The sequence below is a fragment of the Carya illinoinensis genome, chromosome 7 (assembly GCF_018687715.1).
Source record: "Carya illinoinensis cultivar Pawnee chromosome 7, C.illinoinensisPawnee_v1, whole genome shotgun sequence".
Lineage (NCBI taxonomy): Eukaryota > Viridiplantae > Streptophyta > Magnoliopsida > Fagales > Juglandaceae > Carya > Carya illinoinensis.
In genome coordinates this window covers 2,444,676-2,470,966 of record NC_056758.1, presented here as the reverse complement: position 1 = coordinate 2,470,966, position 26,291 = coordinate 2,444,676, and the positions used below count along the sequence as shown (strand labels likewise).

The window sequence follows — 26,291 nt, the reverse complement described above, 5'->3', positions numbered from 1 at the left end:
GTTTGTGGGAAGGATGCGACGGAGGGGCTAGTTTGTGGGAACTGGAAGGTTGCGACGGAATGGGTTGCGACGGAATGGGTTGCGACGGAAGGGAGGGCGATGGAAGGGGGCCAAGGGTCTGCTGTGGTCTGAGTAGAGGTCGGCCGTGTGAGGGTTAGGGCTGAAGTAATGGGGGGAATCGATGAGCTGGGGGGGGGGGGGGGGGGAGAGAAGGGTTCGGTCAAAATTTTAGGGATAAAACGGCGCCGTTTCACAGACCGGCTCATTTTAAAAAAATAAACTCGATTGCATGAAACGGCGCCGTTTCATGCAATCCGGTTTTAATTTTGGTTTCCACTGGACCTAAACGGCGCCGTTTAGGTCCAAATTTACATTAAACGGCGCCGTTTTCTATAATGCCTAATATATTCATCCAATATTATTTATCTTCTTGGCATATAAATTAGAAAATATTTAAATTAATAAAACTAAAGTTAAGTAAACTAATTGATGTAATAATGTGGATTATTTCATTAACTCAAAAAATAATTAATTAAACTATATATTGATGATGTTAAATTGTTAATTACTAAATTATTGATTCATTACTAACTTAGAGACATAGACTTATAGTATGTCAATGAATTAATGAGTTATATTAAACTTATAGAGGCAAATTTTTTTATATGATCATGAATCATGATTCATAGATGTAGATGTTAATAAACTATAATTAGTTAATAGTGAATTGGTGATAGGTTAGTTAATTGATATCATATATTAGTTCATTAAAATTTACATTAATATTTATAATTGCTTTATATTTAGTTATAAGTTACAACTTAGGTATTAATTAAAAAATTTATCTACTAACTTTAATTAGATCATAGATGTAGTGTAGTCTTGACTCTTGTATATGTTAATAATTAACAGTAACATAGTTAATGGTGAATTGGTGATAAGTTACTTAATTGATATCATATATTAGTTAATTAAAATTTATACTTGATTTATATTTACAAAGTTACAAGTTACAACTTAGGTATAACTTGTTTATCTAATAACTTTAATTAGATCATAGATAATAATTATATTAGTAATTAGTTAATTCACCTACTAATTAGTTAATGGTGAATTTAATCAATTGATAATAACTACTATAATATTAATTTAAATTTAAAGTTTTATATTGTTAAAATTAATGGTAATATTTTAGATGAAAATTACATAATTATTTATACAATTATTATATAAAATAATATATATAATATATTTTAAAATAACAATTTCCATTCGGTCCGGTCCGGTCCGGTCAAAAAAAGTCATAGACCGGGACCGGACCGAAAACCGAAATCACTTTTTTTGTTGGACCGAGACCGACCGGCTCTAAGGCCGGTTCGGTCCGGTTCGGACCGAATCAGTCGGTCCGGTCAGTTTTCCCGGTCCGGACCAACTGACTGGCTTTCACCCCTAATTTTATCTATGAATTTGCTTGCTTAGAATAAAATAAAAATGTTGTGAAAAGTGATGTGATTATCATTTTTCATGTCCGATTAGGTTATCTATGGGCAGGTGGGGTGCAGCTCTCGATTTCACCCCCTACAATTGCCCAATGCACAGGAAACGCAGGATGGTAGCGGTAATACAATACTGGGGTAAGACAGTGATCATGACGCTCAATAAGGCTTACATGTTGCCATGTAATCAGCTTCATATTTTGATGATTTTCCTCACACACACACACACACACACAGAGCATCCTTTCAACACATGCATTAACTTGGCACAAAGAAATATATATTAGATTAAGCTGAATTACAAAATAACTGTCACTAGTGGAAGTGCTAATCCCAATTAGCTTGATCATAAAAGGAAACTCCGAAAAGAAAAAAAAAGGCAAAACTGAGGATGAAATCAAAATTCGAGCATAATACTTACAAGGTTAATTGAACAGATCAAATTAGGAAAGCATAGCAATCAAGTTGGTATAAGAGCCAATATTTGGGTCTTGATTCGTCCCACGCACATTTGAATCTCTCTATAAATGGGAAGGTTCTGAGGACAGCATGGGTGCAAACTTGTGAGAGCAGAATCTAATATCTGAGCCACATCAGCTGGAGGATACTGTCTTTCAGTACAAGTCTGCATGTTACGAGAAATTACACTCAGTATAATAAGCTTTTATGAGAATAAAGAGAGAGAACGTAAACCTGCAAGTGAAGAAAAAAAAATCACAGTAACGAGTCATGATCATAGCTACCTTTACTACAAGCTTTTCAAAACCCCATATATCTTGGCTGATTACAATTCTATTACTTAAGTACATCATATGGTGTAAAAATGTACACCAGCACTAGTCTACCAAAAAGTGCATATTGAAGCTTTAAGATAATTCAACTTTCTTTAATGCAGTACCAAGATAAAGTAAACTGATCCTGACCAAGAAATTCCTCATGATATCAAAATGAATTAATAAAAATTAAATGCCTGTTGAATGCAACATAGTAAAGATCGAAATAATAAAAGCAAAAAATAGTAATGTTTACAATCCACAAGGGTAATACTCCAAAGATTTCAGCCATTAGCATTAAAGATCAAGATCAGGAGTTTGTGGCATCATCTGTTATCCATCAAATTCAAGAGAAGGGAAATGGAATGATTGCAATTTTGAGAAAAAGCACCAGTTGAAACAGAAATAAAGCTGTAGATGCTTTTGGCAGATGTTCAACTATTGCCCATCACGTTCAAGAAAGGATGAGTTCGAAACTAATTGACTGAAAAATAGAACCAATATGACAATAGGAAGTGGTAGATGCATTGGCCAAATGCATCAAAGATCAAGCAATATGACGGTAAGAGCTGATATGTTTTGACTAAAGGTGTTAGACCATTACCAGCTGTTCACAGCCGCAGTATAAACTATTCAAAACGTGTGACCTAGTAATAAAACAATACAAGACAACATAATTCACTAGGTGGAGATACAAGACTTCGTTGGGTAGAGCTGTTCCAATGGGCACGTTGAGTTTCTTTGACGTATGAGATGTTCAGTACTTGAGATATGATAACAGTAGCCTGGCATTGGCCTATGTCTGAGTACTTGCCACCTGACAACATTAGCCAGGCATCGGAACTGTCCTCCGTGATAGAGGTGGAGGCAAATCAAAGCCTATAAAAAGAAAGTCCTCTATGTTGTTTTATTGGAATTCACACACGCCAATACATGCATGGCACAGGTTGAGGGGAAGAGAGGAAGAGAACTCGCCTCTTGAATACATTAAGTTAAAATATAATCTCCAAATTACCTGTATCATGAGCAAAGCAGCAACACAGGAAGTGATAAGCTCCGATGGGATTTGTGCCTCAATTTCGTCAGAATCATTGCACAGCCTTTTCACAGATGCATCGCTAGTAACAAGGGGCTCTGATGTGTAGAAAGACATCTGACTGTGGTTACCTAGACTGCCAGTGTCCTGCTGTTGACGCCTGATCACTGGTACCCTAGAGTCGGATGTTAATTGTTGGTTATCAAAAGAATCTAAAGCTTGTCCGATCCTCACAAAAGCATCTTCCCCTTCTTTCCTCAATGTGAATGCCTGAGATGAATATTACATGATAAAGCATTATCAGCCAAACCGCTCTCTCTTCAAAATAAAACATAAATGCTTAGATTGTAAGGCAAACAAACAAATGAAGTCAAGATGGATAACACGTTCAAATACATCAATATATAGCTGCATAAGAACCAGTTGATCCAGGCCATAAACCAGGACTTGTGACCCACAAATAGACATGGCAATATATGCTACAAGCCAACATCATATATCATATTTGGCAACTACGAACCAAATGTGGAGCATAAATGTTACTGAATGGCAATATGGGGTCCTCCAATAAAAGGACATCAATCTTTGGTGCTTAGTCACACGAAATAAAAGACCAAGTGAAAGAAAAAGATAACGCATAGTTCTTTCAGATTGTAAATTCTACAGAAGCTTCTGTAAGCAATCAGTCTGTTTTGCCGTTCCCAATAATGAATTCATCTCTCCCACCCACCCACCCACTTACCCGCATAGCGACATGTGCACGTGCACACCAATGAGTGCAAAAACACGGTAGTACACAACCTCACAGAGAGAGAGTACTGAAGCTCTTCATACCTGAATAGCCGCATCTACCATTGTATGCGCTTTCAATCTTGAGCCTTTGACAATTTCAACTATGCTAGATGCTGATTCTCGAGATATAGAAGAGTTATCAGAACTTGTAAGACCACAATGGACATTGGAATTGGTTGGAAGCTTCATCCAAGGAGGTAGGGTATTTCCTGGATAAGTATTGCGCTGCCTTAGATCAAGCAAAGCAGAAGAAACCTGCACGTGGGAACGATAATCAAATTTGCTTCAATGCCAACGCAGAGAATAGTACACTTGATGTAAAGATCCAAAACCTAGTGAAATTCATGGAAGCCACATGCCTGGCCACTGGCTTCCTTTAGCTGTACAAGTACCATGGCATAATGCTTCTTGAAAGGTTCAGAATCCTTTAGAGAGCAGCCTCCATTATTTTGTTTCTCCACTACATCATTGTTTGTGCTCCTAAGCTCCATCAATAATGCTTCCTACACAAAAGCAACAGAAAAGCCTCACAGTATGAGTATCATACACAAGGGGTCAGATTCCTAAAAACATCTGTATATAGTGCAAGACAAATGCTATTATGAAAAATAGAATGGCCAACCCTGATGTTTGAGAGGATGAACAACAGATATAAAGCTACAATGTCCACTTTTTTAGGAAATAAAGGATGGTACTTTGTAAATTTATAAGTTTATTAGGCATATTCACCAGAAACGATGATGAACACAATCTCACAGATGTTAAAAGATGTCGGGTTGATATGGCTAAGAAAATAGAAAATTTCAAAAATAGGTTCATCAATCATACATGTACTAAATTGTATAACCTTTCTATCTAGAGCACGATTCATTTCAGAAAGAGCTATTATATCAGCCTCCCTAGCTTGATTCTGGGCCAGCATACAAGGTTGATTATTGGAAGCTTGAATGATGTCAATAGCTGCTGCCTTAGCTTGTGAAACAGCATGGTTTGCATCCACCTGTGAAAATATTAGAGCCAATTAGATATATAAAAATTTAAGCTCAAACTTTAACATTTAATCTATGGCACTGCATACACAGGCAATGGAATTTTTCGATAAGTAAAAGATTTTATTCATACTAACAGAAGAATAGGCATAGCCCAAGTTCAAAATAATAAACTAATATAATGCTGTTATTTTAGAAGAAAAGGCATGGCCTGAGCTTAAAATAATGCTTTGATGAGGATCACAGGAAGAATAGGCATAGCCCAATCACAGATAAAAGCCTTCAAAACTAGATATTAACTTCAGTAAAGATAATATTTAGTTTTACCTGTAATGCTGTTATTTTGCAAAAAGAAAAGGACATTGGAACCAAAGTTGTAGTGCAACCAATTAAGATACTCTTTAAGCTGTGCAAGAAAAGGGACCAACCTAGAACAGTTCGTCAATTTAGTTGTCCTGACTAACGTCGTTACAAGTATGATAGAGAATAAAAAGAAACTATGCTGATTTGATCAATGTAAATGAAACTGGGTTGCAGAAATATTGGGGTACAAGACCCTGATAACCAATCAGTCTGTTTAAGGGAATCTTGGGAGCATCCCCACTGACTTTACAGTAATAGATCAGGATTTCAAGCAACCTTGTACCATGCAGGGGTAAAAGGTGGTTTGAGTGTGCCATATGCAATGTATCACTGCAGACACGGGGAAAAAAAGAATTTGTTGCCTGGTACCTACTTTAGATTTAAATTTCAGTCTATGGTTTTCCTATATCCGTTAATCTCTGATGTCAAGAGGCATATACTTTAGTCACCAAGCTTGGTAGTTGAACCCTCACCACAATATTCTAAAAGAGAAATACTTTAGCTACAAAGGAATTATACAAAAGTAAACCCATAAACTGATGTGGCTTGATACAATTCGTCAGATTATAAAGTTACTTTTATTATAAAGTAGATCTAACGGATCACATGAAGTCACATAAGTTTGTAGATTTATTTTTGTGCACTCTCTTTGTATATGTACCACTTCTCATTCTAAAATCCAAGCGACAAAAATAATCTGAAAATTGATGTGCAAAAATAAAAATAAAAGTGAATAAATACTGGTGTTTGGTAAACAATCTGACCTTTCCCTGCTTTAGCATAGAATTCACAGCGCTTGAAACCCTCTCCATATGACCACTTGAAGCACTCATCATAGATCCTTCAAAACTCAGATGTCCATTAATTTGTGGCTCCTTTGATATAAGAGAGAACTTTCCAGTAGCAAAATTTTGTCTCCTAAGAGCTTCTGGCATGTTATCCGACGGATTTAAAGGCATGCAATCAATATCCTGTAATGAATGTTTTCATGTCATTAGGGAAGGATAGAATGTGAATCATCCTATACCAGATAAACAGTTCACTGATGACTGCAATTTCCTTTTTTTGGATAGGTAAAATTAGAGTTTTATTAATAAAAAGATGGTGTGGCCCAATTAAGCAGGAAGTACCTAACAACAACTAGGGACTGCAATTTCTTTGCTATGAAAAGAAGATTGAAATAAAGAGCAAACCATCACATGGGCATATACGAAACCCACCAAATATAATAAATGAACGGAAAAATATAACTTTGATAAAACAAAATAATAATTTTCTGATCAACATAGTGATAGTCCTTGGACCACGTGTTCTTCATTTAAAACATAAATGGACAAAAGAAAATGTACATAAACAAAAAGTTAAAAACTCTGCTTCCCATTATCCCCTCAAAATACCATCCTGAGTATAAGTTTTAAAGGATTAAACAATATGCTTTTTCGAAGGAAGGGAGAATACTTTTTTCATACGTAAAATTCTCATTAATTTTAAAAGACAAGTAGACATTTCCCAAAGTACACAGGAAATGTACAAGAGGAAGCACCTAGCTAGGAAGAAGAAATGTATAAATAAAAATATGGAAGTCAAGCCCATTAAAATCAATAGCTAATGCCCATATAAATAATGTATTGACAAAGCGATATCTAAGCTCCTCCAGTGATGACAATCATGCATAGGTGTTGCTCTTGTATATGTCCCGTGTACGTGGGCTATGCCTACTTTTCTTGCTAATAAAGTTCAACTTTACTGATAAAAAAAATCTCCTACAACGAATGTTCCCTATCTTTAAAACTCCAATCATTTTATTCCTTCCAAATACACCACGAAAGGCATATGGGGAACATCTTCAAGACTGCTGCAATTTGGGGAATACTGTGAAGACTTTCTCTAGTTGGTAAGAAGCTCAACCACATTCACAGGCACAACCCATGCTAACCCAACTCTTCCAAAAACACTCAACCGATAGGGCCTAGCAACCTCACAATGAAATAGCAAATGATACATCAAATTGCTCTTTTTCTAGACATGCAACACATTAAATAACAATGAGTCAGCATTTCTGTAGATTGTTCGTGATTAGGATCTTCCCCATGGACGTTTTCCATACAAAGAAAGCTGCCTTTAAAGGCGTTTTAGTCTTCCAAATGCTCTAGTTTTCTAAACATGCAACACAATGAATAACAATGATCCGGCATTTCTGTAGGTTGTTCGTGATTAGGATCTTCCCCATGGAAGTTGTCCATACAAAGAAAGCTGCCTTTAAAGGAGTTTTAGTCCTCCAAATGCTCTAGGGAAAAGAATTTTAATCCTGATACACCACTTTTTCTACACATGCAACACCAGTCAATAACAACCTCTCTAGGAAAGATTCTTACCATGGATTTCTTTAGTGGCATTGGGTCTGGATTGGGTCATGCCCAAAAGCACAGTGGGCCTTTTTCCTCTTGGAGAGGATTAGGTGGCAATGCACAAATTTCAACAGTGGAAAATGGTTCCTAAATGCCTCATATGGTGTATGGAGGGGAATGAATGATAAAGATTGGGAACAGGTAATGGAGGTGCTCAAGACTTTCTTTTCAACACTCTCCTCCTTTGTACAGCTTCTATAGACTTTAATGGGCTTAACCTTCACCACTTTTTTTTTAATTTTTTTCTCCTTTTTAACTAGATGACTTTCTTCCACACAGCTCTTTGTACTTAGTGCACCATTTGCCCTTTTAATAAAATTGTTATTACTTGTAAAAAAAAATACTGCCAGTCTCTATGTTTCTCTCTCATACGCAAACGCACATATTCAGGCATGCATGCACAAATAATATGTGCACATGCATGTAATGACGTATAGAAATAACAGCATCAAAAACACCCCACAAACTGACAATATGGATCAACCAGGAAAGAACTGGAATGAACTTGTGTAAAAGAAAACCCTACCATGACAAATTCAACTCCTATCTCAGGACTGTCAAACTGAACCCTGCATTTGTCATGATCAACAGTGAGCACACTTCCATCGTAAAGTTCTCTGGTTTTAGGATGAAGTGCAATTACTCGTTGTCCAACTGATAGAGGCCTGGCTAAATCTGTTGGAAGTCCTTCCCTAATACCAGCACGAAGTTCATTATAATGTTTTCTCACAGATTCCCGATATTGCCTAAGTTTCTCTCTTTCTTCATGAAGAAAATGTTCAGAGAACCTCCGAGGTTTACCAAGAGAACTGCAATAATAACCAAACACAATACATGTCAACAGTGTTTTCAATAATTCCATGCCATAAGCCAGCTCTAATGAAATGTACGTGCAGTTAAAAAATACCTCCTTATGACACCCCATTCGACACGAGTGAGCCTTGGGATGTGCCCCAGTCCAACATGATTTAAGTACTCCACAAACTCCCTTTTTGCAAACCAAGGGTAGTCAATTGCGCTATAAAACCATTCAAAAGTGCACCATCTACGGACCATACGAGATGAAAGGTAACATGAAAGCTTTTCCTGAAATTTAAAAGGGAAAAAAAATAAATGTAGATCTAAGCTTCAACAAAGATTTAAATATTAAGAGGAAGGGAAAGTTTACTTTTAGGAGGGCTTTGTCATGTGATGAGGTGGAGTATTTAAGTCTATTTTTCAAAATTTTTTCATAAGACTTTGTCTCTTCTGCGGTTGATAACTTCGGTAGACTCATTTTACGTCTCCTTCGTCGTTTAGTTGATAAACTAGCATGGTTCGCCACAGGAATTTGTTCAGCTGATACAGCTAAATCAGCCTCCACTCTTCGATGATCAATATCCAAGGAACCTTCTGACAATTTCCATTGTTTTGAGAAGGTAAAACTCTGACCAGAGCGTTTAGCTTTGACCACTGGTTTATTCTCTTCTTCAGTTAAGACCTACAAACATGCATATAAAATGGAGAAAAAAACACTATCATTTCAATTAACAAGAAAAATAAGAAAGAAAAAAGAGAGTTAACAATCATATACCCCAAGTAGACCTTACTCCACATCCAGTATACGACCAGACTTCTTGAATACAAAAGCACAACATATTACATATATACATGTAGATGATTGTCTCATTTCTGTTTTTGTGAATCTATGTTTTAGTGTTTAAGAATTAACTGAAAACAAGTATTACTTCTTGTGGGATAACCAGATAGGTAATCATTTGTGCCCTTACATGGGATAGAACCTGGGACCTTAACCTCCATCCCTTACGAAGGAAGAAACACCATTTAATTCAGTGACCATTATCTAAAAAGTATTGCTTATAATATGAAAAATCTAATAACCTCCTCTCACTTATACTGTCAAAATGAATTGGGATGACTGGATACTTTTTACTTTCTATGTAAACAAAGCCATTGTCGACTTAAAGTGCTGTGGCTCTAATGAACATAGAATACAAGCATTTAAACTGATGATGCTATGGAAAAACAGATGATGCTATGGAAAAACAATCACATTCCACAAGATTGGTTTATTTTGTTGCTAAAGTAGTTCAACTCGCCATGTTCAGCATGCTTACCAACTGTGTCATCTTGTCTTGTGAACTTAGCATGAAAACCAACCATAATTATTTTAGATGGTCAAGTCTAAAGTTAGTAAGGAATACCACCCTCTGGACCATGTTAATTAAATGAAATCTGCTGTGGGATAGAGGTAAGCAACCATGACACAACTCTCATTTTCACCTGATAGATATTAAATTTTCTTTGTAAAATTGTCAGCTCATAGGAAGCTGACATCACACTGTTTGGGACCAACTCAATTCAATTAGAGTTGTAACTTCACAATGAAATATCAACTTCAGAGATAGTACACATTTTTGTAGAAATAAAAAAAGACACTTGCTCATGTGCCTGTGTCTTCAAGGGCAATTAAAAGATAATCAACAAGAACTTTGTCATTTAATATCTGCAACTTTGATAAGAGTTGGCTTGTCACTAAATCAATTAATACAGAAATAGAGATTCACATGTTCAGCATAGAGAAAAAGATTCAAATGTTTAGTTAATGTGTACGTGCAGGGGTGTGTTAGAGAGAGAGAGATACAAATATATATATAGAGAGAGAGAGGAAGAATTCTGCTTTAAATGGAGGCTTAAACAGTTTTCTCCACACAAGTTTCCATTTTTCCTGATGATCATTCCCGCTGATCGTCGTCGTCGTTGCGAGTCTTTTTCCAGTTTGGTAGTAGCAAGTTTGTGGTTTTTCTTAACATGGGTTACTCAAAACTGGTTCTTGTAGAAACAGAAGTGGTCGAGATTATGGCAAAGGATGGCAGGTCGGTACACATTTTAGAACGAAGCAGGAAGGTATGGAAAGAGAGGGTTTTGAATGTCTACATGGTAAAGTGGTTCTACAGACTTTGAAGGACTGTTCTCGGCTGGATGGAGAGCAGGAGTTTGTCACAATCTCTAGTGTTGGCAGTAAAGCTTACATAGCTCAAAGTGGTTCAAATGATTATGGTAGATATCTGACCTTGGTGGAATACAGTGGTGAGGGGAGAAGAGATATTATCATTGTCTGTACATAAGTGGAGGGAAAGGGCTGGCTGAGATTAGTGAAGGGGCTCCGTGAGGCTTGTTGCAGCATGGAGGACTTGAAAAGGGCTCTTGCCCTCACACAGACAAAGCCAACAATGGGTTCTCATGCAAAAGGTGGTGCCAAGTCATAAGCGGAGGCAGTCTTGACACCATGCCCTGTTCTGGAAATCAAAAACAGAGACAAGGAGGTGTATCGGGGATGCACAGAGGAGATGACTTCAAAGGACAAGGAGATGACCATTGTGGAGGGACACCAAAAGCCTGCTGCACCACTTGCCTTCACACGTTACACTAGAAGGGATGGTGGCCTACTGTTCAAGGGAAAAGCAACTGAGCAGGTGACCCTCGATGGTATTAGAACAGAGCTGCTGAAAGTGAAGGGGGGTGATCAACAATTTATTACAAACCATAGACGTGAGCTTGGGTCCAAATGTAGAGCAGCCTGGCCCAAAGAAAGCTTTATGCCCGGGTATTTGTGGAACAAGGGAGAAAGCAAAATGAGGTACAAAAGTGGGTTACACCTCTCCTAGGCCCAAAAAGGAAAGTCAAAGACAAGCCTAGCCCATCAACCCAAAGTTGGAGGGTCAGAAATGGATTCGGTTCTTCCTTTGCCATGGGTTCATACTCTGGAACTGCAATATTGGCAGCACCACCATTGAATCATCAGTTATGGCTTACACAAAACCTCATTGAGAGGAGATAGCGACAGGGTGGCTGGACTAGTGGATGACAGTGCACCGATGGTGGAGCCAGCAACAGGCGATACCGTCGTGGTCTCCACAAAAAGAGTTGCGGTATTGGGAGAATGCGACAGCGACCTTGGATTTGAGATAGGAAGTGACGGCAACCTTGATAGAGATCAAGCCGGAATATAAGAAGCTTGTGGAGTTGTCAACATGTGGGTTGGTCTTAATTGCCATGGAATGTGTCATCAAGGAGGTTATTGGTTGTGGTATAAAAGAATGGTGGAAAAAATGGATGAATGTGTAGGGGAATTCATGATGGCTATCTCATTTAAGAATGCAGCGGATGAATACTTGTGGGCCTTTATGAGCGTTTATGGCCCCAACTAAAATACCTTGAGAAGACTGATGTAGGATGAATTGGCAGGCCTTTGCCACTTATGGAACGTACCATAGTGTATTGGTGGAAATTTTAATGTCATTTGGTTAGGTTTGGGGGGTGAGATGAGAATTTTTTGTTTTAGATAAAAGTTTTAAATATCATATTTTAATATTATTATTGTTTTGAGATTTGAAAAAGTTAAATTGTTTATTATATTTTGTATGGGAATTTGGAAAAATTGTAATGATGAGATGAGATGAGAACTTCAAGTCTCATCCCATGCCCCAAACCTAACCTAATTTCTGAGTGAAAGATTAGGGCAAGGATATCTCAACTCAGCTATGGTGGACTACTTTGATTCCATCTCATAGCACAATCTACTCTTTCACTTCTTCGTAGCACATTCACTTGGTCTAGCAATCGGAAGCGGCCTTCTTGGTCAAGAATTGATATATTCCTGGTGTCCCTAGATTGGGAAGCACATTATCCCAAGCAAATCCAACGACGACTTCCCAAGTTGTGCTAAGACCATTTTCCTATTATAATTGGCTATGGGGGCATCAATGAAGGGAGAAGCTATTTAAAATTTGAAAATGTGGCTGAAATCTAAAGGCTATGTGGATAGAATTAGACAGTGGTGGTCTTCCTACCAATTCCATGGTACCCCAAGTTATATCTTGGCACAGAAGCCCAAATCACTGAAGAACGATTTGAAGTCATGAAATGAACATGCGTTTGGCAATTTTCTAAAGGAACTTCATGGTTTAGAAGTTTTAGAAGAGGTAAGGGCCCTCTCAAAAGTGGAGAGCATGCAAATTACAAGTCACAGTAGACTTGGAAAGGACTTCCTTAATGGAAGAAATTTCCTAGAGGCAAGAATCAAGGGCCCTCTGGTTGAGGGAGGGGGATAAGTGCACCAAGTTCCTTCATTGTGTGGCTAATTCATAGAGGAGGAACAATGTCATTGAGATGATGGTGGTAAAAGGAGTGCCTACTACCTCAATAGCTTTGAAAAAAGGGAGAGGGACTCGATGAAATGGGTAGATTTAAAAAAGCATCAATGCCACTTTTAATGCTCTCATCCCAAAAAAAAGGGGGCATGATAGAGGTAAAAGACTATCGCCCATTAGTCTTGTGAGTGTAATGTACAAAATTCTCTCAAAGCCCTTGGCAAACACATTGAGCACAGTGATGGAGAAATTAATATCAAAGCCTACAAACTCTTTTGTAAAAGAAAGACAAATTCTTGACTCAGTTCTTGTTGCGAATAAATGTTTGGATAGCAGGATTAAACAAGGAATATCTTGACTTCTATGCAAACTTTTTTTTAATAAGTAATAAGATATTTCATTGATATAAAGATAGACATAGCCCAAATACACTTAGAGGTATACGAAAGCATACACCCATTTAAGAACTAGAAACCGTTACAAGGAAATCATGGAAGCTGAGACCGTTTAGATCTAAAGCAATGGCCCACAAAAACAAAGTCTTCCAAAAAAAGCTCCTAAACTCTTCCAGGGAACATTCATAATCCTCAAAAAAATCTCTCGTTACATTCACTCCAAATACACCAAAAAACACAAATAGGGGCCATCTTCCATACAACTGCAATTTGTGGTGTCTCAATGAGACCTCTCCAACATGCTAAAAGTTCAACCACTCTGCTTGGCATCACCCATGCTATTCCCATCTTGCTGAAAAATAATTCTAGATATCTCAAACAAACTCACAATGTAAAAATAGATGATCCGCTGTTTCCCCACTGTTACGACACAAACAGCACCAATCCGTTATTATAAGGCCCCATCTTCTAAGATTATCATTAGCAAACTCACAATGTCGAAGGCTTATGATCAAATCAATTGGAACTTCTTGCTTTACATGCTTGCAAGGTGTTGCTTTAGGGAAAACTCCCAACATGGTAATATTGGATCAAGCGTTGCATCTCTTCTGCCTGCTTCTCTATCTTGGTGAACGGTGCACCAGCTGGCTTTTTGCAAAATTCCCCAGCTTGAGGCAAGGTGACCATTATCTCCATTACTATGTGTTTGTCACGGAAACTCTTAGCAAAATGATCTCAAGACTTTTAGAGGATGGATTCCTTCTCAAATTTTGGGAGGAACAAGCAATTGCAACTTGATATATCCCATCTTTTATTTGCATATGGCACCCTTGATTATTGTGGGGCTAACCAAGACCACATCCGAGCTTTAAGTGCTCTCTTCCTATGCTTTGAAGTTGTTTCTAGTTTGGAACTAAATTTAGCAAAGTCAGAGATGGTTCTGGTGGGCAATGTTCTTTATGTGGAGAATTTGGCTTCCATTCTCAAGCACAAAGTTTTGTCCTTACCTATGAAGTATCTTGGTCTCCTTCAAGGTGTTTCCTTCAAGTCAAAAGCTATATGGGATGAGATAATTGAAAAAATGGAGCGAAGGTCAGCTAGTTTGTAGTGGATGTACTTGTCTAAAGATGGAAGGGTAACTTTTATTAAAACCACTCTTTCTAACTTGCCTACCTACTTCTCATCTCTATTCCCATTGCCCACTAAGGTGGCTTACCGTATAGAGAAGCTACAACATGATTTCTTACAGGGAGTAATGGATGAGTTTAAATTCCATCTGGTCAGCTACACGATATGCACTCCAATCTTAGAAGGAGGCTTGGGAATTCAGAATCTCCTAGTCTTTAATAAGGTCCTATTAAGAAAATGGTTGTGGAGATACCATCTAGAAGTTGATGCTCTATGGTGGGCTGTCATCGATTCCAAATTTGGTGGGGCTTGGGGTGGTTGGTGCACAAGTTAGTGGAATGGTTCATATGGGGTGGGGATTTGGAACACATAAGAAGTGGATGGGATATATTCTCTAGATATACTCAGTTCTCCGGGCAATGGATCTGGAATCAAGTTCTAGCATGACCCATGGCATGGTGATCAAGTTCTCAAGGAAGTTTATCCAGGAATTTATGGTCTCAAAGGTCACAGGAAGCTTCAGCTGCTAATCTTCTAGAGTGGTCCAGTGATGTTCCTCAATGGAATGTCACTTTCTTCAGAGCAGCACAAGATTAGTTGAGGCATTCACGGAATTCTACAACCTTTTCTATTCTATTAAAGTGAGGATGGGAGAGGCAAATAAGTTCATTTGGAGTCTGTCCGAGGAAAGGGAAGTTTTATGTTCGTTCATTCAATCAGTCTATTATCATGAACAATACCATCTCGTTCCCATGGAAGAGAATTTGGAAGACTAAGACGCCTCTAAAAGCAATTTTCCTCGTATGGGCAGCTTTTTTAGGACAATCCTCACCTTAGACAGCCTACGGAGACACCGGATCATCATCATAGTGGGTTGGTGTTGCACGTGCAAAAAGATTGGGAAGACTGTGAATCATTTCCACATTTACTTCTTCATTGCAAGGTGGCCATGGCTTTATGGAATGAATTCTTGGCTAGAATGGAGATAGCTTGGGTAATGCTGAGAAGGGTAGTTGATTTCCTAGAAAATTGGAGAGGCTTGTGTGGTAACTCGCATATCAAAGCCATATGGAAGATGGTTCCCATTTGCCTATTGTGGCATCATTAGAGGGAGAGAAATGATAAAAGCTTTGAAGATCGCGAGCGGTCAATGGAAGTTTAGAGCTTTCTTTTTTATTACTTTACTCCATTGGTCAATTGTATTAGACTTCAATGGTCAGAATGCTCATGAATTCCTTCCATCCTTAGCCAATCAAACCTAGGTGTTGTTCTTGTATGTCCAGTGTACCTAAGCTATGCCTAGTTCTCATTAATAAAATTCTTATTTACTGATCGAGAGAGAGATTATACACCAGAAAAGTAAAATCCTTCAACCCCAACCTTCCCCCTCCCCCTCCCTAGGGTAGAGGGAACCTACGGATTGATTTTTTTTTCTTTTAAAAGTAAACAAAGAAAAAACTTTGTTAAAAAAATTCAATAACCTTTGATATAGTGGGCTTGCGCTTTCGTTTCAACGGTTTATCAACAGGCAGAAGCTCTTCTTTTGCTTCAGAAGTAACAATAATATCAACTGATGAGTCCCTCACAAGTTTTGACATCTTGGAGGTTGTGCCATCAACCCTAGAGATTGCATTTACTGCCTTCTCTTTCGCCCCTGAGAGTATATTTTTGTCTTCATGGTGGCTAATAGATGTAGCTTCTGGTGCACTGGATTTATAATCCATATCAAAAATTATTCTTTCTTCCTTCAACTGAACTGATGATTCTAGGTCCAACGAGGAAACAACAAGAAACAAGAGACTACATCATTTATTTTGCAGAAAGATATTTAAAAGAACAATTACAGACAGACAGGAGCACTTACACATGCACAGCATCACACTCCAAAGAAACTATAGAATAGTCATAAAACACTTACCAGATTCCATTGTGGATAGAGACAAATCAGCCAATGTCTGCAGGGCATGGAAGCCCATAGTTTCATCTACAAGAAGAACAAACAACAACATTAGAACATCTTAGGAACATCTATACATCTAACTGAGTTGAAAGCAAGCATTCAACAATGCCTAAAAATTTTAATTTTGGTTCTTATTAAATATCAGAGACCAATTTACTCAAAACTGGGATCTCCTGATTGACAGTCCAGAACCCTTGCCCAGATTCTTCTGGCGTCCAAACAAAGCTTCTTTTGAAAACTAATAGATAAATGCCTCTCCCTCGGTTTTAAACAAAGTGGGGATACTTTTCATACATAGCTCCTGATATGTTGATATGAAGTTCTCCAAATATCAGGAAACTGAACGCATATATCCCATAATGTCGAGCCACAACTCCATTTTTTATTCTGAAGTTGTAACCTATTCCCACATTCAAGAATACACGCGCGCACACACACACAGATATATAATAAAAAAAGCTTAGAAACAAGGAAAAGTCATATTCTTTAAAAGGAAAGTGATATCAACTTCACTCTACTTGTTTTTTTCAAAGTAAGAATAAAGTTTTATTGATTGGAAAGAGGCATAGCCAAAGTACACAGGAAGTAAACAAAGAATACACCTATCATCATCTTTATATATATATATATATAAATAATACACCTATCATCATCTAGGAACTAGAAATGAATACAAGCATCAATTTCACTCTACTAAAAAAGCAAAGAGTTAGAATTTAAATTCCGAAGATATTATTATGGCAGCTTTTGTGGGGAGTGCACAAATAGTCATAGCATGAAAGACCAGAAAAAGAATAACTCCCATTTGTCTTCTGTCTGGAGGTAAAGGAATAATAGAAACTTTGAAGATTGTGAGCAGACATTGGATGAACTCAACTTTCTTCTCTAAAACTTTATTTTTTTTTATAAGTAAAATTCTTCTCTAAAACTTTATATATACGTATATATAACAATACTATGGAGACCCCCATCCACATAACAGAGAATTAAAAGAACAATAGTAAATGCTTGCCCTGACCTACAAACAAGGCAATTGCTAGTAACGAAGTACCTTCAAAGAAAAGTTTCTTGCTTCTCTTCCTTTGACCATGTACAGAGAATCGGTCAGATTTTGTATTTGAAATCTCTATATCAACTTTTCCTTGAAGGGAACCAAAGTTAATTCCTTCTTCAGTACCACTACAGGCTTCACATCCATCATCATACTGATCATTTTCAATGTCTTCCACTTTCTCCCTTCTGTAAAACTTCCTCCCCTGTTTATGAACTTCAACAGTCCCTACACCTTCCATATCCATCAAGGAGCTAGTATCTCTAGCAAAATCTCCATTTTCGGCTCCCCTGCTTCTCATACTACTTACCACCCAGTTTTCATCAATGGCAGCATCACGGAGCTTGGCATGAGCCGTGTCAGATTGTGCATGCTAAATCAAATCAAAGAATTTTAACAAAAAAAAGTCACATGCAAGTGAAGGAAGGCAAAAGGTATTTGCAGGACAGGTAAGTGAGTTGTGAATACCATTCTTTCCCAGCTCTGAGCTGGTGAGGATGTTATATGTTCTGTTCTTCTGTATGATGTTTGAGAAATCTGGGGAGAGCCTCCTCTCTGTGAAGCCTCAGCTAATGTCAATGCTGCCACACGTGCGACTTTGTCATCATTGGTATCAACCTCTAACTTCCGGCCTCTTTTACTTGGTGAAGCATAAGTTTCTGCAACGTCTTTCTTATGTGAAAATGAAACAGGAAACCGAGGTGTCCTTTTCCTCACTGCACGAGGCTGGGCACCTAATGTAATTTTAATTTATCAACAGTGGAATTTAGAATTTAAACAAACTCATGTTTTGAAAGGAAATCTCTCTCTGGTCATAAGAATTGCACAAAACAAAATTTTAAGGTAGAGTTCAAAATGGACAGAATTACAACCAGCAAAGATCCAAAAATAAAAATAAAAAGTAACAATGCAGGAAAAGTCTAGGTGCTTGACTCATAAGGAGTTTTGCTTTATTCTAAGAGAAATGATATTTGCAGTCCTAGGGTATGCAAATCCCGCACACTCCATTTGAAAAAAGTGGGTAAATTTGGCACCCATATGAAAAAAAATATATTTTTTTAATAGTGGCCCCACTTTTTTCAAAATGAGTGCACAGGATTTGTAAACCCTAGGACTATATCTAGCATTACTCTTATTCTAATTAATGGGAATGCTAATGCAAACCAACAAAGATACCCAACAAACAAAACAAAAAACAAAATAAAGTATGATAGACTAGCTGCTTGAAACCCTAAAGGTTTTTAGCTTTTATTCTAATTAATCAGAATGATTGTGCAAACTGGCAAATCCAGCTGCAGGAGAAATGACACTTATATCCTTCCACTCTCGATCTAATTCCAGGATATGATTAGTCATACTCAAACTGTTAAAAGCATTTGCTGTTAACATTCTCCTCTTCATCCTCTTTGCCTTCTATTCATGAGGTTGATATGTACTTACATTAAAAGAATTTTTTTTTTGATAAGTAATAAGAAATTTTATTAATAAGCATATTCCAGGTACACTGGAGGTATACATGTGAATACACCTATTTAGGATCTAGCAACTGATACAAGGAAATCTTGGAAACTGAGACCATTCAGCTCTAGAGCGATGGCCCACATAAATAAAGTCTTCCAAAAAAACCTCCTAAACTCTTCTATGGAACGTTCTTGATCCTCAAAAAGTCTATCATTTCTTTCACACCAAATACACCAAAGAATACAAAGAGGAGCCATCTTCTATACAGCCGCAATCTGTGGTGTCCCCGCAATTCCTCTCCAGCTTGCAATTAATTCTATCACTCTTCCCGGCATGACCCATGCTATATCCATTCTACTGAAGAAAAAGTTCCAGATTTCCCGAGCAAATTCACAATGTAAAAGTAAATGGTCTACTGTTTCACCATTCTTTCTGCACATACAGCACCATTCGGTTATGATTATGCCTCTTCTTCTTAGATTGTCCACAGTAAGAATCTTCCCTAATGCTGCTGTCCATACAAAGAAAGCGACCTTTTTAGGTGCTTTGCTCCTCCAAACATTCTTCCAAGGAAAATTGTATCTTCGCTGCATAGTAATTGTATCATAAAAGGAGCACACAGAAAACTTCCCTTTCCTCGAAGGTTTCCATACTATCTTGTCCTCGCTTGTAGCATTGATAACCGTGTTATACAGCAAGCTGAGAAACTCCACCATCCCGGTAACTTCCCAATCATGTGCATCCCGGATAAGACTTATATTCCACTCCTGTGCACCATTGCTTATTACCCTCAAATCAGCCACCATTGCTTCTTTGTCCCGAGCAATTCTGAAAATATTAGGATAGACCTCCTTTAAAACCGTGTCTCCCACCCACACCTCATTCCAAAAGCTGACCCTCCTACCATTTCCCACCCAAAGACGAGTGTTACTAGCAAAGGTACACCAACCTTTCCTTATGTACTTCCATAACCCCACCCCATAAGTCCCTCTACTTTCCTTAGAGCACCAACCCCCTCGTTCACTTCCATACTTCATATCAATCACTTCTTTCCATAAGGCTCCCCTTTCCATAACGCTCCCCCCCCTCCCTTGGGGGGGGGGGGGAGCACCAAATTTCTGCATCCTCAACCTCGTAATTCTTTTAAATATAAATATTCCACTTTTTTCCACAATAAAATTCAAAACAGAAAGAACCACTTTGTTGGCCTCTTCCTTAAAAGATTGTGCTGTGAATATTCTTTAACAACCCATTCTCCATATGGCAAAACACCTCTTGATATAAGAGAAATAAGAATAAATACAAGCACCGCAAAAATAAATGAGAAGCATATGAACATAGCTATAAAACACTGACAAGAGTCCATGACATTTACTCAATAGTGTAACTAAATGATACCATCACAGTTTCTCCTGTTCAGCAGAGATAAATATCCATCACTTGATGCAATTGACCGAGACTGGAAAATATCTTTTGAGTCACTAAGCTGAACTTTCCGCCGCTTGTGTTTCAGAGGTTTCCAAGATGCTGAAGCGCCATTGCTCTCCCTTTCACTATCACTCTCTTCCTGATGTTTATTCCATGAAATAAAGATTCAAACAAACCAAGTGAAAAACTGCAAGAAGCACTAACATTGCACAAAAAACACATGATGATTCATCTCATGACTGTGATTCCAAGGCCAAACACTAACATAAAACTTATCACTAATGTTGTTGAACCTCAAGCTGGCAGCTGGGGAGATGGCTTTAGGAGATACAAACTAATAAAAGGAAGAATGCTTTTGCAATTAAACTAGGAATTGTTCAGTAATTAATAACCAGAAACGCAGAAGACAATGAATAAAACATACATCCACTGCTATTTTGCGTAAAATAACACCTCATAAAAGGATTGCAGTCACAATCTACCGTCACTAAAACACAAGGTCCTTTACCAGAGAGAATAGATTTATTTTCTTCAAAATAATTAAGGTGCTTAAGTTGTATAGGAGCCAACATGCCACACTAGCTTCTAGCCAAACTCATCTGAACAGAGGATATATTAAATCCATTCTCACCAGGATATTATAGTAATCTGTCATCATAGCTATGAGACCAACCACGGAAGCCGTACCCTCTGGCAAAGATAAGTATGCCTAAAAATCAAAGGCATAAGAAGGTGAATAATGCCAATAAGTTAAAGACACGTACCATCAGAATTCATAACGTAAATTCCCACAATTAGAACTAAAATACTTGCAGAAGACCATATATGTAGTCCATATTTTTGTTGCAAACTTGTATCATGAAACCCCTTTGACTGGATGGCATTTAGTAATGGAAAGGGGAAAGTAGAAAGACATTAAAAACATCAAGACAGGACAAAACACCACGTACAGAATTAATTTCCAATTGGAAAAAAATTCCAAATATTCAGATTTATAACCAAATTTAATATGTCACCTATCTTCTTAAGCACAAATTGCTGTTTTTGGCCAAATTACTTGTACATACAAACCAACTTCATTTCTGAATTTATGACCAACATTCCCAAAAATGTATTAGAATGATACCAAGAACCTAATAGAACTGATGTTGAAAATTGAAACTAATCATTAACCAAAGTTAAAAACTAGCTCCAACCTATATAACCAAAATTCAAAAGGAATAAATCAAACAGATTAAAGCAAATGCAACACTTCTTTGAATTTAAATTTGTAAGACTAGTTTCAACAACAAGGTAGAGACATTTTTAAGAAATAAACAAACGAAACATCAAAACTGGGTCATAGAACCTTTTTTTTATATGTAGAAACGGGGTTAGAACCTGATAATTATTTCAAACTTCATCCATATCAATTACATCAAGAACCAAGAGATAGAGTGAACAAGAAAGCTGCAAATAGAGCTTAAATCCAAAAAAAGTGACTTGCACGAAACCCAACATATTTACTGGTACGAAAGGAAAAGGCAGTAGAGTGACAAAGAACCACTTGAACAAAACCCCATAACCCACCTAAATTACATAAAACCAATATGGATGTTAACAAATTCTAATTAAAATTAATCTGGCATTCGTGGACCACCAACCCGGTTTGTAGTGTAGAGAGCCTCTACCATATCGATGGATCTGTTACGCACTACAGCAGCCACCTGTATATGCAGAGAAGACAATGATGAAAAAAATAAAAAACAAGAAAGAAATTGGAGCACATTATAAATTTACTCATTAAAACAGATATTATGATAGTAAACACTCATGAGGTAAAAGGCAAGAAGATTTTTTCCCAATAATGCTTACCCAAGCTAGGCAACAATTTTCACGACTTTAACAAAAAGTACTTTATTTTTGGTTAGTAAAGTTAATTTATGTCATATAAGCACAAACAAGTTGGAAAATAAAGAAAATTCCAAAAGAGTAAATAGAATCAGTGTAAAACGAAGGCATACCTTCTTCCAGTCTTTCCCATACTTCCGATAGGCTTCATAAAAACGCCCAAGCTCCTCCTTGCTCCATTGAGGCCCTAATTTATCGGAATATTTCTTCTTCTGTGCATAAGATACAGCAACAACAAAAATGAAGGAATAAAAACTCACATCTTAAAGCTTCAAAGTCAACTCATTTATATATTCTCATATACTAATAAGCGTTGGCCACATGTATAACTCTCCGCCATTATCTTATCCAAATTACCCTCTCTGTTACCTCAAAGCTTTTATGATCCTCAAAAGATATATATGCTTCCCCATTAAAAAATAAAAATAAAAATAAAAATTAGAAAAAAAAAAAAAGAGCAGTAAAATATATCTCTATATTAGTTTTCAAAACAAAGTTTCATGAAGCTTGGTTAAAAAATGTAACCAAAACAAGACATAGACAATCAGATACAGATCAAGGAAAAACTTTAGCACTGGGTGTCAGAAAATTTCAATCATGGTCTCCCAACCTAAGCAAGACTTACCCGCAGCGAACTTTTGCCCAAGTTCCTACCATCTTTCTTTGGAGTGACATCATTTATAGTAGAAAATCGCTTATTCACACTTTTAGGTTTTCTTGCCGGGGCCATTAAAAACTCTTAGTTATCTATCAGAGACAAACAATATCAAAATTAGTACATTATATTCTTAACTACCAAATCACGTCAACAACATGCACATGCCACTTTTAAGAACATTTAACGACGGAAATTAGAGCAATTTTTAAATCAAAATTTAATTCTTCCACAAAATAATACTTCGTTCATATATCATCATACCAACATGCTTTTCAATACCCCAAATGATCTATTATGCAAAAACCCCGTAAAATCAACAATAGGAGCACATGTAGAAGAACTTTACAGTACAGCTTTTAATAATCCTAGAGAAAGTTTTTGTGCTATACGTTTTTTCTTCCAGGTTTCAAATAAGTATTTTCTTAATCAAACTCAAATTGAAACCCCAGTTGAATGAAAAATGGTTAGCAAAAGACAAATTCAGACCATAGAAAGTTGAATTTTTGTACGTTTCTGTAGCAATAAAAAATTGTATTTCTTTCTCGATACTGAATGCGAGATAGAGATTCACTACAAGAAAGTAAACCCAGCTCAAAGAAACTGCTTTCCAGAACTACTTTCAAAATCGTCAACCAAATTGAGGTTTCAATTACCCAAATTAATCAAACAGCACGCACAAAAACTAGTTCCAATTCGCCATAAGAAACCTAATGCACCAGTTCACAGTGGCTGAATTCCCATACTCAAGATCTATTCACCCAGATGAATCAAACCGTACGCACAAAACCCCATATTCTGATTCACCGCAATATACCAAAGACATCAGTTCAAAGGAACTGCTTTACAAAATCACTTCCAGAAAACAACCACAACACTTTGAAGTGACAATCGCAATTCAAATTTCGTAGTAATCTAAAAACCACAGGGACAAAACTTGAAGGAAAAAAACGGATTTCTTCTTCTTCTTCTTTTTAGTCAATGGTCGCCATTGACCCCCTCCCAGACCCCCCCAAAAAAAAGTTTAACTTTGCGAAATGCTCCAAACAAAAAATCGAGAACCCAATGCTGTGCATAGACGTTTGTAAACTCGACCTCTACAATACCAAATGAACCGAATCTCACAAGAACGTCCCCATATATACACTACCAAAAGAATATCCAGCCCGAAAAAAAAAAAAAAAAACAGCTTTTCGAAACTACTTCTACCAAACAGCCAAAATACTTCGAAAAAAAATCAAAATTTCGACAAGAGTTCGAAAAATCAGAAACCCCAAACGAAAAAACATAAAAATCATCAACTTTATCCTAATTGAAAGGTCTGAGACCGTAATCTCACCGGTCACGAAGTCAAATTCAACCATACAGGAAGAGTTTTCCACAGAGAGAGAGGCACTGAGACTGAGAGATTTAGAGAGAGAGAGAGAGAATATCAGAAAGTGGACGAGACAGTCAGAGAGAGAATAATAGAGCAAAGTTGCCGCGAAACTTGAATATATTTATATATAGAAAAATAGGAGGAGGCGGAGAGGGAGCCAATTGGATTTTTGGGCAGTGGTTACTGGTGAGAGCGAGAGAAAGGTGATTGAAAGGGAGGTCACGGAGGGAGAGGACGGGGTTTGTATTTGGAGAGGACTATGACCGTACACGTGGCTATACCCGGGAATTTGTACGGTGAAGATTGAGTTGTGTTCCGTGGATTCGACACGTGTGAGAGATTATGTATTTGAAATTTCTTAGGAGACAAATCTCATATCATAAAGAGGTTTCAGGAATCATTTTGGCCCGCAGTGTTTTCTTATTTATACTTTTGGCCCAACTTCATTTTTTTCTCATTCATGCTTGCCTATGTAACTTTTTAATTTGCCTTTGTCGGACTGATTAAATGTTTTTCTATCAAGAATATAAATTTTCTGTAGAGGGTTGCTAGAAATACGAAGAGATCCTATAAAAGAAATTTTATAAACTATCACGTCAGCTACTTTTTTTTGTAGGGCTCGAAAACTTGGTTTCAATCCCTCTGTGTCTCATTTCCTTGCTTCTCAGCATTTCTCTGCATTCTCAAACCCTATCCCTATATTTTCGTCCCAACGTCATCAACTAAATTACTTTTCTTTTCCTTTTTTGTTGTTTTTCCACAAATTCAAGGGAGCGCAAGGTTACTCCCTAACTATTTTAAAATCTTTACAAAAATGACTTTTTTTTTTAATTTTTCCACAAATCCATTATTCAAAGGTTGTTTTTACATAAATTCATCAAGTTATTCATGTTTTTTAGTAAGCTATTTTGATTGTTTTTCTCATCCTCGAAGTTCTATCTCAACATCTAGTTAGCAATGTTTGGTAGTGTAGACGTTATCTCTGCATTCCATTCTAGTCCCAAACGTTGTCCCTGCATTTCATTTTCATCTCTGACATTGTCACCGTTGATTCCAGTCCCCGACATCTACAATTGCTCAAGGCTCTTGACCACAAGCCTCACTTTTTAGTGAATTGCATCAAATAATCATTTATCAACCTTAAATATCATTTTACAGTACTTCATATACGATAATTACTCGTTAACAGAGTAGATTGACATTCATCTTCTATTTTTATTTAATGTAATATGTGAAAATTACTCATTAATTATCTTTTATTAAAAAATTTATGTTATGTAAAGAAAACAACTTCGCATTCTGATATTCATTTATGACACCGGGAGAATTAGATTATGTTTTATTTTATTATCTCATACCTATAATCAAGATAGAATCAAATTCATTGATATCCTTCGAGAACAAATACAGCAATGGAGCTTTTAACATTCCATGTGGTTAGATGTTAACTATTGAATTTTTAATGGCATTATTTTCTTATATTGTTATATGATTTCATTATAGATTTTGATTATATCTTAGACTCTTTTATTTATTTTTTTATTTTTTATTTTGGAATCTTTTGTGTTGTGATTAATGTAGACCAATAAGAACAAGTTGGATCTCAATATGTTTACTATCAAAAGGTTGAAAAACCAAATGTTGATATGATGTCTTGGACTCAAAAATAGGTTATTGAATACTATATGAAGTATGCCAAACAAAAAGGGTTTTGAAGTTTCGAAAAAAAAAAAATCGACTATTAGGGATGATGGGGAAGTGGACTAGTTCACTATTGCATGTAGTCGTCATCACAAACTAAGAAGCAAGTTATCTAAAATTGGCGAATCAAAACCATTAGTAGGACAAATTGCAAGGCTAAACTTAATGCAATGTAAATAGTCGACAAAATATATATAAGTTATCCATTATTATCCTTGAATACAATCATGTTGT

General features: G+C 36.9%; 1 protein-coding gene across 7 annotated transcripts; it reads right to left on the bottom strand.

The window, feature by feature from the left end:
• Window positions 1–1,754: 1,754 nt before the first annotated feature.
• On the bottom strand, window positions 1,755–24,574 carry LOC122315086 (protein ALWAYS EARLY 2). Of its 7 annotated transcripts, none has more exons than XM_043130840.1 (19): window positions 24,318–24,574; window positions 22,949–23,070; window positions 22,437–22,532; window positions 22,077–22,139; window positions 21,065–21,142; window positions 20,404–20,572; window positions 18,013–18,278; window positions 17,545–17,917; window positions 16,452–16,517; window positions 16,015–16,298; window positions 9,026–9,337; window positions 8,765–8,943; window positions 8,384–8,666; window positions 6,214–6,420; window positions 4,945–5,097; window positions 4,457–4,600; window positions 4,140–4,352; window positions 3,285–3,575; window positions 1,755–2,121 (listed from the first exon to the last, which is right to left on the bottom strand). In XM_043130840.1, the coding sequence occupies exons 2-19, from the start codon at window positions 23,051–23,053 to the stop codon at window positions 1,957–1,959; spliced, it is 3,447 nt and encodes a 1,148-aa protein (XP_042986774.1). In that variant the 5' UTR covers window positions 23,054–23,070; window positions 24,318–24,574; the 3' UTR covers window positions 1,755–1,956. The 7 variants fall into 7 exon arrangements, with proteins under 7 accessions (XP_042986774.1, XP_042986772.1, XP_042986776.1 ...); XM_043130838.1 differs by having other exon boundaries at window positions 22,437–22,535; window positions 24,318–24,573; XM_043130842.1 differs by having other exon boundaries at window positions 4,490–4,600; window positions 22,437–22,535; window positions 24,318–24,573.
• Window positions 24,575–26,291: the final 1,717 nt, after the last annotated feature.

What these genes read in the sequence shown, in the direction of transcription:
- LOC122315086 (XM_043130838.1), bottom strand. Translation starts at nt 23,053, where the DNA reads ATGGCCCCGGCAAGAAAACCTAAAAGTGTGAATAAGCGATTTTCTACT. An exon ending in ATCGTGCTCTAGATAGAAAG is followed by an intron (nt 4,601 to 4,944) that starts GTTATACAATTT and finishes GCTTTTGTGTAG; the next exon opens with GAAGCATTATTGATGGAGCT. An exon ending in TGGTAGATGCGGCTATTCAG is followed by an intron (nt 3,576 to 4,139) that starts GTATGAAGAGCT and finishes TATTCATCTCAG; the next exon opens with GCATTCACATTGAGGAAAGA.